This window comes from Athene noctua, chromosome Z (genome assembly GCF_965140245.1).
Source record: "Athene noctua chromosome Z, bAthNoc1.hap1.1, whole genome shotgun sequence".
In the NCBI taxonomy this organism is placed as follows: domain Eukaryota; kingdom Metazoa; phylum Chordata; class Aves; order Strigiformes; family Strigidae; genus Athene; species Athene noctua.
This window is the reverse complement of record NC_134077.1, coordinates 9735583-9751273: the sequence shown is the minus strand read 5'-3', so window position 1 is coordinate 9751273 and position 15691 is coordinate 9735583. Positions and strand designations below refer to the sequence as shown.

Below are 15691 nucleotides of genomic sequence, written 5' to 3'. Positions count from 1 at the left end.
GAACACTTTCTTCTCACTACTTGGTTACTTCATCCCTTTTTCTTTTTCTCACTGTTCGCTACCAAGGGACTGATAGCATAAGCACAGGGGCTATCATCATGGCCTTGCTGTTCCAGGGATCAGGAGCTGGAAGATGTTTGCATTTACCTCTGGAGTGTAATTCTGACTGATGGGTTCTTATCAGGTTTGCCAAGTCCATCCATCCAATTGTCTATTTATGTTTTGAAGACCAAGCAACCATAAAGTTGAAAACAGTGTTGTATTTTTGGAATCTAAAATTTCAGACAATGCATTTATGAATTATTTATGGGGAACGTGTTTTCAGTAATGTGCGGCATAAAATGGAATGAATGCGTATCCATACTTGCCCTGAACTCTCCAAAGTGCATGCTAATGAACAGAATGATAACCTACCATCACTTTTGCCCTGTAAGATTTACAGTGCAAGCACTTTTTTATGTGGTTTAATTCAAGTCAGTTTGTCAACTTAAAGCTCTAGTGTTTTGTTTTAAAGTACAACTTCGTGAGTGATTTTCTATTACTTAAAGAAATCTAACTGTTTTTTTCCCCCCTATTTCAACCAGAGTTTAGTGTCTGTAAATTTTTCTAGTCATGCTGGCATAGAGCCACGCTAAATTACCCTTTAATTCACAATTAGAAGGAAGTGGCAACTGTGCAGAGCAGCAAACCTTTCATTTAAAATGGCCATTATACAAGATCATGATTCTACAGGATGATTAATATATTGAAGAATAATTAAGATATCTTTAGGTTTTCGGCCATTTAGAAGTGCAGGGCTTATTTAATTTTTTTTTAAATCTCCCTGAAACAGCTTTTTCCATAATGACAGTAATACAGGACTCTATATTATCACATCTTGGTGTTTACTGGTATCTGAATTGTCTAATGGTAACTTGTTTTCACTGATATAGCTGACAGGGCAGAGATAATTAAGAAACAGAAGAATCTGAGTGCTGGATTTTGCTATTAAATACTTCATGCCACAGCAGAAGAAATTAAGCTGATAATCAGGAGAGGAAGGATCATACAGATCCACAGGAAGAGTTGGTGCTTAGGTACAGCAATTGACTGTATGTAAAATATTTCCCCAGGATAGGAAGAAAAAAAAAAAGAGAAAGGTAAAATAAATAATTTTCAAGCATTCACTGAGGCATGTGATTTCCATGGTAAAATGCAGTACTTAGTCACCCCGACACAACAGATGGCAGCAGGCAGGGAAGAAACCCAGCCCCAGTGAACCAGTGGCAGAACTTCCATTGGCTTCCATAGGGTCATGATTCCACCTCAATATATACTTAAAACTACGGCAGTCTGATTTTGCTCCTCTGCTCACTGAGGTTTTAAATCTTGCACAGCTAGTATCAGTTCTTGCCACAGTGGTTAGGACATCAATGAAAGCTCACAGTTCAGTAACTAAATGACAAGGTAAGAAACTTTGGAATCATAAAATGGTTATAAGTGCTTGACCTAAAACTATGCAGATCTCCCAGTGACTGTACAATTGAAGCAAAAAGTTGATTTATTACCTGCCAGGCTGGGAATTTGAGCTTGTGAAAAAAGACAGATTGCTAATCCATGTAAATGGTGATGGACTTTGCAAGCTATATGTAGTGGGTTTTTTTTCCCCCTAAGCCATGCCCCTTAAAATTGTTTTGTACTTTTTTAGTACCCACAAAGTTCTAGGCAGTTTACAGGGTGTAGTCCCAGCTTTGCTAAAAGCAGACTAGGAAAAAGAGATGAAACATGGAAAAGAAATCAAAACTGAGGGGCAACACTGAGACTGACAGAAAGGAGGTGCAGAATTGCACTGTGGCTTACATATGCAACCTTTTGTCAGAGGCTTTAGTACATTATAAAAGAAAAAGCAGAATTTTAAGGATGATTCATTTAATTAGAGTTTGCTTTGAGGGGAAAGATGCTTGGGGACAAACTTGTAAGAGCAAAAATTTGAGGAGAAAGGCTGTTAAAGCAGGAGAAGTAGAGGGATGAGGTATAGCAGAAAAGATGATGACAGCTTAGTTTTGGCCCAGAACAATAAAGGGGGAAGATCTTGCCGAAGACATGCTGTGATGACAGAGTGCTTAAAGAGAATAAAAGCTAAGCAGGCTCTGAAGTGCAAAGTTATTATGTAATATCACATCAGAATCAGGGCCCCAGGTGTTGTACATATACTGAGGTTCATTTTCTGATCTGAAGAGCTTTCAGACTTGATGAGACAGAAATGGGTGTGTGGGAGGGAAGAGAAGGACAATACAAACAGGGTGATTGCAGAGGTGGTTGTTAAACTCTATGGTAGTTCTGTGGTTCTGTAATTTCTTTCTTTTATACTCTAACTTATTTCTAAATTATTCTTCTGTCACTAGCAGATCTGATTTTAAAGGTTTCTTTACTTCCCAGCACTCATGTCTTTTTTCACCCTCCCCTTCCAGAATTATTACAGGCTCAGTTATGCCAATTCAGCTGCCTGCAGCCATACCTTAAAAGACATTATATGGGGGTGTTTTTAGCTACTAAAAGCACACAGAGACAAAAACAATGAAGAAGCCCTTTCAGTTGTATTTGACAGGTTGATAACATGGCAGCAGGGTCTGAGTGAAAGTCCGATGAGGAAATAATAGAAAAGGCTGAGTTACCAGGAGCAAAGAGGTAGGATAACTGAGGATTTGGAGCGTTGAGACAGGAGTGTAGAAGGTAAGGAAGGTGGGTGTTGGTCTCTGACTATGGGGTAAGTGAAAATGGCCTGTTTGTGTAGCAAGGAGGAATGAGAACAGCAGTAACTTGTTTCAGTAATGACAGCCAGTTGGATGCTATCATAGGTGAAGCTAATGTGAAAACTGAGGAAGAAAAATCTCTTATCAGCCCTGCCTTAGGGCACAAGTGTGTTGGGATGCTGTGGCTGGATCTGGTGTCCATTAGTGCACTGGCTCTGTTGGGTGTATGAAAGTCCAGGGGCAAACCAGCAGTGCTCAGCCCCTTTGAAGACCAAGTCCTCTTTAGCTCTTTACTACTGTTTACCACACTGAGGAGGGAGGGTTGTCCCATAACACTGCCAACCAACATTTCAGTTAGCAAAAGTGTGATGTCATTACTCAATTCTGTTGCTTCTTTCCAAATTCTTCTGTGCAAAGGCTGTAATTTCTAAATCTTGTGGAAAACGGCATCAGTGATAGTTGTTAGTAACACCAGGAAAAGAGTCATTGAGTTCATTGGTGTTATAGGTCTTGCAGCATACACGGATGTGTTGCAGTATGGTGTATCAATACATGCCCATGAGAGATGGACCTGCGGAGCAATAAGTTGGCAACAAAAACGCCATTGTCATCCAAGTCCGCACAGACAAGTATTGTATGAGTGCTGGACAGAGCTGATCTCCTCTCTGTTTCTGTGTAACCCCACCAGGGGAATATGGTGCTCATTTCTGGGTGATCACTTACTGGAAAGATGTTGTCAAAGATTGGAGGAGAGTGGCAAAATCTGTTGCTATGCTAGAGGTATTGATTTATGAGAGAAGATTAAAATACATGTGGCTCAGATAAATGTTGACTGAGACTGGAGCAGAAGAGAGAAATGTAGTATTGTTCAAATACAGAGTATTTGCACCAAAAAAGGAGACAGATTTCTCAGTACCCTGCCAGATCTTTAGCTGTAACTAATAGCATGAATCTGTGAGGAAGAAAATCCTTTTTGTTTATCTCTAGCTGACTATCAGAAACATGTTCTTGTTTGCGACACATACCTTTTCCTCCTACCAAACTCCAAAGCAGAAATTCCTGGAACATTTGTGGCACTTTCCATGCCTATTCTGTTCTCTTTAATTGTATGTTTTATCTTTCCCACTGGACTTTGACTTATCTATTTAGACTGTGTGCTCTTTTGGAGAGAGGATTGCTCTTATAAGCTGTAGTAGAGTTGGTCCCCCTGATCCTGATCAAGGTCCTTTAGGTTATACTGTAGCCTATAAATAAGTAATAATGGTAATGATAGCATGAGATATATTTGGCTGTGGAATGGCTTCCCAAGGAGAATAGCAAGAGGCTGATTGTTAGCAACAAATGTGAGGAAGCACACTGTAGGGAACGGTTCTCTGTCAGCAGGGAGATGACTGGATGATCTAATAAGTCTTTTCCTTCTCTAGGTTATGATTTTGTGAATACTGCCTCGGAGAGTTCTCTAAAAGTCTCTGATACTGTAAGCTCTCTATTACGTGGGTGTGGGTTTTACTGCTCTCCGGGAGGCTCTTGCTGAGGACACTGTGTAAATATATTCTGTTTTACATTGTGTGATGTATTTTAAATAAAAGGCTCAGATCTTTTTTTAATTGCTTTGAAATCTTCTGCAGTCTGATCTTTTTCTTTAAGAATTAAGAAACTCTGAGATGCCTTTGGAAAATACAGACCTGTTACAGGCAAGAAACACCCCAACCTGCAGTTCGTTTAAATGCTTATACAGCACTGTTGAATTGCTGCCTTCTGTATCCCACAGTGAAGTGTCTACTCTGAGTCCCAACCTGCATGAAAGTAAAATGGGAATCTCAGGCTAAGTGGCACGGTCCCTTTGTTTCTGATTCTTGATTTAATCTTGTTCATTCTCTTGATGTTTCAGCCTCAAGAATTGCACTTTTCTGTTCTTTTTTTAGTTTTGGCATCTTGAGAGTCAGTACATGGGAATATCCCCCGAGGGTGTGTTTTGGTCACTGAAAATGCGATTCACACATGAAAGACAAGGTCCCCTGTCCTGACTTGTGGCCTTTCAGGGAATGACTGCAAAGTCAGCTCTTCTTTCTCATCTTCCATTTCCTATCCAACCAGCCTCTAATGTTCATTGGTGAGTTCATCTCAGGCTTTAGGCCAAATGGCATGCTGGTTAAAACCGATATTACTCATACAGCTGGGACGAAGGGAAGAGAGAATCTGAGACATCAGCTCAGACCTATGGATCCTGAACCCAGAAATCTGGTGACATGGAGAGGATCCAGTGAGCATAATGCATTTGGATTTTCAAAAGGCCTTTTCCAAGGCCGCCTACACCAAAGGTTGTTAAAGAAATCAAGTCTCTGCAGGATTGGAGGAAAAGTCCTTCTCTGGGTTTATTGCTGATTAAATGATAGCAGGCAAAGGAACTTAATGTTCATTATTTATGATGCAGAATAGTCAGCAGTGGGGTCTTGCAGAAACACACTGGGCTGGTTCTTCATCAGTGACCTGGAGCAAGAAGTGAAAAGTGAAATAATCTGTGTGACCTAACAAGTTTGAGAATGGTACTGAGTTCTTTCAGATAGTCAAATGCCATGTCAATAGCAAGAAACTCCATAAAGGCATCAAAACCGAGTGGACAAAAATGTAATTTACCTGAGGAAGAGTTATCAACACCATGGCTACATGCTGCTGGTCTCAGAGCAGGTGATTAGAATTTGTGAAGTTTAAAGCTTCCTAGAGCTTCACAAAAGCTTGTGGATGCACAAGCCTTGGTGTACCCAAATTTTGATTCCAATGTGTACTTGTCTTTGCTTCTCAAGAAAGACATAGTGGAAACTAGCAAGGTGCATAAGACAATTAGTTTGATCAAGGGGATGAAGCAGCTGCCATATGAGGAGAGACCAAAAAGCTATGACTTTGGATAGGAAAAGACTGAATGAGAAAATGATCAGGGTTTGCAAAATTGTGAAGGTGGTGGGTAAATTGAATGTGGAACTGGTTTTCACCAGCTCCCACCATGTGAGTGACTTAACTGCCATCAATCCTTAAAAAGCACTTGATGGCACTAGCAGGATGTCAGATTAATACAGAACAAAAAAGTATGCCTTTCAATAGCAATGAAGTGCCTGAGCTTGCTGTCACAGGACATTGTGGAAGCAGCAGGTTGAAAAAGGATTTAGGCAAATTTCTGGACAACAGGTTGGTACAGGAATGTTGAAAGGACAAGCCAGGGACGTACCTCTAGCATCTCTAGCGTGACAGTTGTGAACGCAAGAATAAAGATGGCAGAAAGTGGAGAGGACTCTTTAATTTGGGCGAGGTTCTGCCCTTTGCCTGTAGATCCTGGGTTAACTTGAGGGTGGGTGATCAATCATCACAGGTTGTTCTTCCAGATAACCTCAGATTTTGTCACTAGAGTGGTATCTTCAGGTTTGGGGTAGTTCTACTGCCAAGGGCACTTATCCACATCTGTTTTTCCTCTGCTTTTGTTTGTCCTGTTTGTTTCAGTCAAATCGGGATTTGATATTTGCTTTATAATAACAATAAGCTCAGTTTCATTTTCTGTAAAATGGGTCTGTTCCCTGCCCCTTGATTGTGTTTCAGCCGTATTTAGCATTTGTAAAGTGCTTGGAGGCAAGTGGTGTTTTATGAATACAAAATAGTGTTAGGCTTTGTACTTAGGCACAATACTGTACCGTAATTCAAAGGCAATTCATGTAACATTAGTAAATCACTTTGAACTTTATGTTGAAAATATAAGCAGTAGTATAAAAATAAACCTTTTTATTTCCTCTGGTATGTACAGTTAAATAAAGTAAGCCTATACAGCTACTAATCTCTAGAACCGTATTGCCACTATGCTTTGTTGAAATGCCATCACCTTGCAGAAGAGACATTCTGTGTGTTTTGTACACATTTATGATTGAAGAATAAATTTTCAGAGACTATAAATGAAAAGATATCTCTGAACATAGTGATCAAATAATATCTGACACTGCTTATTTAAAGAAATATACATATATTTCACTGCCAGAGTATTTATGACTCTAATAAGTTTAGTTATTTTGCCTCATGGGGAAATTCCTGCTTCTCCAAATATCAGACTTGTTTGGGGCTTTGCTGTTTTTTCAGGAAGGAACAAATGATATTATTAGTTAAATGGGACTGCACAATATGAAAACACAATAGCATAGTTTAAAAATTGAACAGTGTGTAAGAAATATAATGTTGTTTTACCAGCAAAGGGAAATAGACAAACATTAAAAATTCAGTGACGTATCCCAAATGTCTAAAGAAATAAACAAACAAACATCACTGTTCAGCCAGTGATGCAAGGATGCTCTGTAGTTAGCTTCAAGAGCACTGTCCTCTCTAATATCCTGCCTAGTAATGAGTTCTGTGCATCACTTTTGCATAATCTGATCATTTTTTAGGTGCTGTACATTGTGGATACTGTCTGAACTCTGATTGCCCAGCAGGTTTTATTAGACAGAATACCAAGTGGTTTCAGGTGATTTCTCAGCAACCATCCTGGGAATAAGTGGTCTTATGGTTCCCAGAGCAACAGCCACATTTGCGTGTTTGTCATAAAAATGCGAGAGCCTTCCTTCCCATTCAATTTGGAAACACAGTGCAAAGTAAGATGCACCTGTAGAGGTTCAGAGTTGTATTCCTGCTGCACAGACAGTGAGACAGAAATACTGTGGAAGGAAAGATTCTGTGCCAACTTGTGTTTATTTTTGTGCTGGTTTTCTCCTTAAAATGTGAACATTTAAAAATCTGTTCTGAATCATAATGCTTTATGATGTTTCCCGTTACCTTAGTGATGGACTACAAAACTCTTTTATGTTGTTTATAAACTCTACTAGTTACTTAATTAGGAGCCAATGCTGAAAGCTTCTAATAAAATTTCCGAAAGTACTTCAGTGGCTGAGGAGTCAAATTTCCAGCAACCTGTGTTAATTGTAAGAGGAGATTAAGGGAATACTGTCACAGCACTATGCAGTGCTTAACCAGGATGGATTTACCCACCCAGGTCACAGTTCTGCACTGACCCAGCTATACTGGCTCGATCCTGGTGGTAGCTACCTCTCGGATAGTTCAGGCATCTTCATGCTGCTCTCTGAGCCATATTTGGAGTTTTACCTTCTATATTAAAAGCAAACATCATTTCTTCAAAATTTCTTCATTGAAAGAAGGGCTTCAAAGCTTACCTTGGTCTGTTCTCTCTGCTCCCGTGTCTGTCCTCCTGTGTGTGTCCCTGCCTTCCTCATGCTTTGTTACACTAAGTCTTTGTGTTCCCTCTCCAGATGGAGTTTTTGGAGACTTTGTGATAAGATTGCTTTCACTAAGTTTTAGCCGTCTAAGTAGTTAGACTTCTAATCCAAACTTGTAGACTTTACAGTTTTTCTTCTCCCATGAAGACTTTCAAGCTTATGAAAGTTGAAAAAAATATACATGGGGAAGTGTCAAAACCAGGCTTAGAAAAGAGATTGTTTTCCATTCTGTTGTGGAGGTGCTCATTGACGTTCCAGCACACTTGCAGATGTACCAAAAAGGTGAAGACAGACTGAATTATCGCCATCCTCAAAGAGACAGTTTCCCACCTTATTTTCCTTCTATTGAGAGGGCCAAACCATCAAAGAAAATGTGTGTAAGCACCTAGCACTGATGGGACATTTGGTTTCTTGGCTGAACATCTATACATGAGGAATTTCTTTATGTGGTTTAACATACAGTACTGGTACTTTTGCAGAACATGTAGGAATTTTTTCTCCTTTGGAAGCTTGAACAATACAAGGGCACCCTTGGCTGTCAATTTGCATTAAAAGAGCATTCAGTATTGACGAGCTAAGTTTGCCAGAGCAGTTTTCCTCTCTGAAATGTTCTGACTCTTGGGTGCCTGATTCTGCAGTTTTTACTTCACTGAAGCCATTAATGTTGTATTAATACTACTACTACTACTACTACCAATAATAATAATAATGAAGCCTGGGTTTACTTATGCATTTGTTCAGATTGTGCGAGGAATACATATGCTAGTTTTAAGAGAAAGTTGCATTTCAAGATTTGAGCGTTCTGGCTGTGTCTCTTTAAATATTCGGATACAAATAAATGGTGAGAAAATTGTCTTTGCAAGCTTCAAACCATTCTAGGTCTACTCTGTTGCCTCCAGCCAGATGCTGTCTGATGTTGCCTAGACAAACCAGGGCAAACCATTATCATGGGATTAAACACTAAATACCTGCAAGGAGTATTCTCTTTATCAGATAGTGCTCTGTTAGCAGAGTTCATTCACTTTATTGCATATATAACTCTGGTGTCAAATAGACTGATTTACAACACCTGGTCTTTTACATAATCTTTGCTATTTGCTGCGCTTGTAATCTGCCAAATCATTTAGCCTTCCTGATAGCAGGAATGCTGTAAAACTTAGATAAACTTGCAGAAGAAATGAACTCGAAGGTACTGCTGAAATCTAGGGCCTGCACGTTTGCTATAAATGCACTGGCTGGTTTGGTTTTCCCCTACCTAATCTGTGATTGAATGTGGCTGCTGGAGAAATTGAAATTTTATGATAGCACTACAGTCAGAGGAGATAAGCATTTGTATGCTAGACTAGATTAATCTAAAAAGAAGTTTTAGGTGTGGCTAATGAAACCAGTGTATGTGTTAACTGGGTTTCTTTGGGGTTCAAAGCATCTGCGTGTATCTGTATAGCGTCTAGTCCAAAAGTTTCTCTACGTGAAAAGTCTAATACAGCTATGTGCTAGTTCTCACTATCAGTGCAGTTTATTCCGTCTTACATTGGAGATATCTTTAAGGAGCCTCAGTTTTTAGAGGGTACTTTGTGAATGCTAATACAAACAACTGACCCCTCTAAAATGGTATTACTTGGCTACCCAAAACCCCCCATGTCCTTCCAAAATTTTTGGTTAGGGTAACTGTAAGTCATCACATTTGCACAGGGTTAGCCACTTACACTGTGCAAATGAAACATTAAAGCTGCGTTTTTTTGTTTTGAGTCGCTCAGTTTTGGCCATTGGGTTGATTTAAACAGATAATAGAAAGACATATAGACAAGCTTAAAATGTGAACAATTTTCAAAATGGGTGATTGGGTGAAATGCAAGCTAGTACATCAAAAGAAAAATAAAACAGTCTATAGATAGTCAAATAGAGGAGAGAGCCCTGTGAGGCAGTAATGTCAAATCAGATTGCATTAGAAATGATGGTGACCATCAGATTGGAAGAAACAATAAAAACTGAAGGAAATTAAAGAGCTGACTTTTCAAAGCAGTCATAGCATAACTCCAGTGGTTGTCATTAGCATCAGCATTAGCACGTTAGTTCCACAGCTAACTCCTTTGAGCTGAGGAAGTATTTCTGTGTCTCAGAAATAACTAAAAGTTACCTTGTCATGATCAGTTTTCTGATGATGGCTCGGACATAACACTCACTGTTGGAGCTAATGAAGGTTATTTTGCCTGGCATCGCTAGTTTAGGGAAGTAAGTCTTTTTAATCGATGCTGCTACTACATGATGCTCTTGGACAGCACAAGTGGTAATCTGCCTCTGGGAGATACATTGTCAGCTGCTAATCTTTCATATCAATAAACTATTCTGAATATTTGTACTTAAGAATTTTTCATCTGATCTGAGGGGAAGAATGTGCCCCAGCTGTCTGAGTTAGTTGCTTAGTCTTCCTAAGCTCTCAGTGTCCTGAAAGGAAAAACAGAGGCTTCTCTCAAAGCAGGAGAACAGCTTGAGGTGCTTCCTCATGCTGTGGACTAACTCTTTCTGCTTACAAGAGAGGCACCTATGGAAACCAAGCAGCCATGCTGATACCTTAGTCTGGGAGCTGTGAATACTATTCTGTGCATGTGTGAATTATTTCAGCTTTGAGAATATCAGGTAGGTTGGTGATAACAACAGGATGAACAGGATAAAACTCTTGAGTGATATCTTTTAGACTGGAGAACAGCCTCCCTGGGAAGAGGTGGAAATTGTATTGTTTAAGACATTTAAAAATGGAGGGGAGAAAATACATTGTAATGATCAATCCTGTGCTGTTATTTAGATCAGGTCTTGTCTTGTGTCAATATTAATGTGAAGTCTCTGTCTGAAGTAACTACTGTTATTCAGTGTGCCTTACCAGCTAACATTGGCTTGCAACCTCCCCCCACATCTGTGCTCACACTTAAAGGACAGCCTGACTAATGTTTAGCACCTTTGCCTTTTCTCTTGGTACCTCAAGTGTTGATTTTGTATTGCCTTGCTTGGATTATATTCCTTCAGTGCTTCCACCAGACAGACTCCATATAGTGCATAGAGATTTACAGGAAGCACGTGTAGTTTGTGGCAATAATAATAAAGTTTCCTGCTGTTTTCAAATCCCTGAGAAACTAAATCAAGTGTAGAGGTCTATTCAAAAAAGTGCAGCATGTGTATAAGTCACTTTACCATTACCTGTGTGAGTCTGCCTTGTAGCTGTTCGGTGTATTTGGCTGTCATATCTCTGAGGTCTGTCCTCAGTCTCTAGAGCACGACTAAGACATTACACACCTCAAATGGAAAAGCTGATGAAATAGCTTAAAATAACCTGGGCACCCATGCTTTGCTTGCCTCTTTTTCACTACATATGTCTTGGTATTCGTCATAGCAACCCATACAGCAAAACTCGTTCTGTGATGAAGGGCCCTATCACACAAATCTAGGTCTAGTCTGAATTATGAAGGCAGGAAGACTGGATTCAATTCCTGCAGGATGCTGTGATGCTTAATCGAGCTCTGTTTTCTTGGTGTGTTTCTGTAGGTATGAAACCTGTCTTGACCTTGTTGAAGCTATGAGTCTGATATCTTCCCCAGGATGCCTCTGCAGAGAATCTTATGACAGGAACAAAAAGCACACGTGTTGTCCTGTGAGCTACAAGCCGTCGTCCTGGTACCAGACCCCTCGCAGCTCTAGAAGCAGAGCAGATGAACTAGAGGAGAGCCAGCTCCTCCAGGAGATTTTCTTCATTTGACGCACCTCATTGGTCTACAACCCTTCTGTAGAATTTTTAGGATCTTTATCTTGCTGATTTGTTTCTGTTCAAGTACCATTTCTAAATTATTTGAGTGACAACTGCTTGTCTTTCCTCTTCTAAAACATAGCTAATTAGCATACACTTTCATTCTGGATATAGTAATCATGGTGCAAGAATGTTGTTGGGGTAGACCAATCAGAAAGCGTTAACTTTTTTTCCTAAAACTTTCATGTGCCAAGTAATCATTCTAAAATTGAAGTTTTTTCTAATCTATAACATTTTCTAATGGATTGAAGTCACAGTTTTGCCAGCCTCATATTGGAAGTATATTTCATTATCGATTTTTAGCTCTGAAGCCGTTTGCAAGAACTGCCTAACATTCAAGAACCGCCACATTCAAAGTAGATTATTTTCTAATTAAACAAGTCAGTTTAAAACCTGGCATATTATAAGGATACAAGCACTTTAGTACTTTTTTCAGTGATTTTTATGATCTACTTTTTCCTTCAACATTCTGATATTTAACATGCTGGGTTTTTAGGTGGTATATCATAAGTTCAACTATACAGTGTCTAATAACATGAATAGATGATGTTACAGGTTGATGTACTGAGAATCTGTTTGAAATACAATCCTCTTCAAATCAGTGCAATTTGACAGAGTTTATGTGCTGGGTAACCTGAAATAGCAGAAAACAGATATTGCAGTGGTCCAAAACCTTTTTGACGTACTTTTCAAGATGAGATATATAGTAGTGGTAGTATAAGAACAGTCTAAGACATTTTCACTAATTTGCACTATTTTGATCCTTTATCCCCCCTCCATTGTAAATAAGACAAATCAGTAATTATTTCCACTGGTGGCTCGTGATGCACATTTCCCTGCCAGCTTTAATTATTCATGCTGTATCTATTTCAGTTTATTTAAATGCACTTCCATCTACTGCATGTACTTGATTATTTAAAGAAATGTGCCGAATTGGTAAAAATGACTGCAGATTACAGGATTAATGGTCATTTTCTCCACAATGCAGTGTTCATATTTTATTGTAACAGTAGCCACCGGCATGTGTTCCTAGAAATATGAGGCTAAAATACTCATTTTGCACAGTAAAATTGCAGTGAGGGAAAGGTAGATTTGAGCCAGTACAGGCAAGTTCTAGGCCATATGCTCCCAAACACCACTTTGTGGGCCAGTACAGATTTTCTGACATTCTCTTTAGGCAACCCTGCTTATCTTAATGGCAGCGAGTTGCTGTACTGATCCTTGGGGTATCGTTGCTGCCTGCCTCCCACATGCTTGTTCCTCCACGATTTTTGGTCCTATGCAAGAAGCTAGCAAGGCTCAGCAGTGAGGCCCTTGGTGCATGTCTGACGAGCGCATCATTGCAAGTTATCTAGCAGGTGCCCCTGGCAGCACTGTGCTCTTAGAACAGTAAAACAAAAGGAGAATGTAGAGGAAGACGAACCTCAGGTTACTCTGTGCAGCTTCATTCAGGCCCAGTCTTAATCACTAATTTGTACATCCCAGCTGAATTTTAAAAGCTGTTTGGGGGAGTTTAGAGGAAGGTGGCGTCATTGCTGGACCAGAAAATCACTGCCGTGGAAAGGTCTGGCTTGGTCTGTCCTACTCTCAGTGAATTATTATAGTTCTTTTAAATATGCTCATCTGCTGTTGAATGTCCCTCTTGATCTACTCTCCGAGCCTGCAAAGGCACAAGTTTCTGCTTAAAGCCCCAAAGATGTATTCAGTGCCCTGACTCAAGTATAGCAGAGGAGGAAATGGGTTTTCTCATTCTGCTGCCTGAGTAGTCTGCTTCTTTAAGAGAGCAGGGAAAGGGAGGGGAAAGAAAAGTGTGCAAGAAACAGTAGGAAAACTGTGGAAAACCACGAAGAAATTACCATCACATAGATTTTAGGGTTTTGGACTGCTTTATGGTGTTTTTTTGTTTTGTTGCATATTTTTTTTATAAAGGTTTGGCATTTATAAAGAAACAGTTCTCTGATTTCAGTCCAATTGCTTCTCTTCTCTTTTTCAGTGTGACTGAAACTTTAATTGCCTTTTCTAATAAGTGCTAACTGACCTTTTAAAACAGCAAAACATACATGTATATCTCTTGAAAGATGCCTTTGTGTACCCAGTTGAGAACACTGTGCAGTAGCATTCCTTGTGTGTGCCAATATTTCACTGCTTTGGGATTCCTTGTCATCCATTTTTTCCATTAACAATTCTAATTCTGAGGGTGACTTTTGACTTGAATATATATTTTGGTAGTGCCTCTTTTAAAAAGGACATTGTCAGGGTTGTGGGCTCTGTGCTCCAGGTGTTGTCCATCAGTCAAAGCTGCATGGGACGCATGCTTTTATGAAGCCAAGATTTATAGAATTAAGATGGTTAAAATGTCTGATGAGTGAAGACCTTCATGTTTTAACTGTATCTGAGATGTGGACAAAGAAACAAAAGCTATTAATTTGGTAAACCCTGTGAAAAATATTTTTTTATAATGCTTGTTCTTGCTCTTGTTATCAACAGGACATTAGGAATAGTGTTTAGCAGTCAGTGCAAGCAAAGATATTTTGCCAGGAGGCACTACAAAGTTGAAGTTATTAAAACATTTATAGCCTTAGAAAAAGAAATCAATGCTTGTCGAATAGGAAAGGACAAAATCAGTAGTTGGGACTGGGAGGGGAATTGTTTTCCATCTGCTAAAACAGTAGAGGAAATGCAAAAATTAAACTAGCAAAACAATCACTTGACAGTGTCCTTTTAAGTTTAAGCTCCTACATTAGGAAGCTGCCATTAGTCCAGCAGTAGATTGTTTGTCCAGAGTGTGCCCAGTTAATATTCTTCAGCTACACATCTGGTTGTGTTCTACATGAGGCTTTGTGGAGTAACATAACTTCTGCTAAGGCTCCCACTCATGCCTTTACTTTGTGTTCTCCCTGAGTGGCTCGTACCAACACACTTGCCAAGTGTTTGTGTAGTCATTGCTTTTGTGCGTCTTGCACACCATGGACCTGCAGCAGTCACACCCTTCCAGCCTCTCCAGTCTTGCTGTTGAATCCCATCTTGAGCATATATTTATATACGTATGTGAAGTCTTAATCTAATAAATTATCTGGGTGCTTCATTTATTCTTCCAGACTTTTATTTGACGTATCTTCTGTTTTGTCCAGCTCAGATGTCCGTTCTACCACTGACAATATGTTCCACTTTCCGCATCATTATGTCATATATATTGTGAATCTCCACAGATGAGGAACTCATTTTAAGCCTTCTTTTCCTTTCCAGGACATGGGGTTTGGTGTGAGAAGGATCAAGGCCTCTTTAGAAGCATGAAGTGGGGCAGAGGTCTCAGAATACAAAAGGGAAGAGAAGGAGAGAGCCAGCACCATGTTGTGGGACAAAAAGGTGGAATTAAAGAGCAAGGAAGAAAGGATGGAGGTAAAGACAAGAAAGGACAAGAATGTGAGTCAGGGAACTATACCAAAGAATGACAGAGCTGAGCCAGATGGTAGAGATAAGTTGTTAAAATATAGTAAGTTGATGAAGCAGAATTTTGTGCTTATATCCTGGAATGAGAAATGTCTTCAAGGACTGGTTCCCAGAAGAGGCTTATGACTTTCCACTCCTTTTCCAGATATTGTTTCTGCATTTGGGGAGCTACTCTTCAAGGGATACCTGGGAAATGAGGGAAGGAAGGAAGTGACCTAACTTTAGCTGCTCCTCTTTAGAGTAGCTCGGCAGGGAAGCCAGAGAACAGGGAGGGCAATAGGGTAGAACACAGGTATAACCCAGGCAAGGACTGAATTTAATTGCTAGCAAGGAATGGTGTACTTAGATGACAGAAGAATATAAGACTGGATACAGCAAGATTCTAAATAAGGGAGAAACAAGCAAAACAAAATTTGCAGTGATCCAATAAGCTGAGGTTTGGTGTTAAGGAA

The 15691-nt window shown here is 39.6% G+C and overlaps 1 protein-coding gene across 4 annotated transcripts in view; it reads left to right on the top strand.

The window, feature by feature from the left end:
* KIAA1328 (KIAA1328 ortholog) overlaps window positions 1-14858 on the top strand; it is a 175793-nt gene extending 160935 nt beyond the window's left edge. For 3 of the 4 annotated variants that reach the window (XM_074932616.1, XM_074932615.1, XM_074932618.1), the window contains one exon: window positions 11531-14858. In XM_074932616.1, coding sequence (XP_074788717.1) covers window positions 11531-11741 — 211 coding nt within the window. In that variant the 3' untranslated portion in view covers window positions 11742-14858. The remainder of the gene's footprint in view (window positions 1-11530) is intronic. The other variant, XM_074932619.1, reaches the window with a different exon arrangement.
* The last annotated feature ends 833 nt before the right edge of the window (window positions 14859-15691 follow it).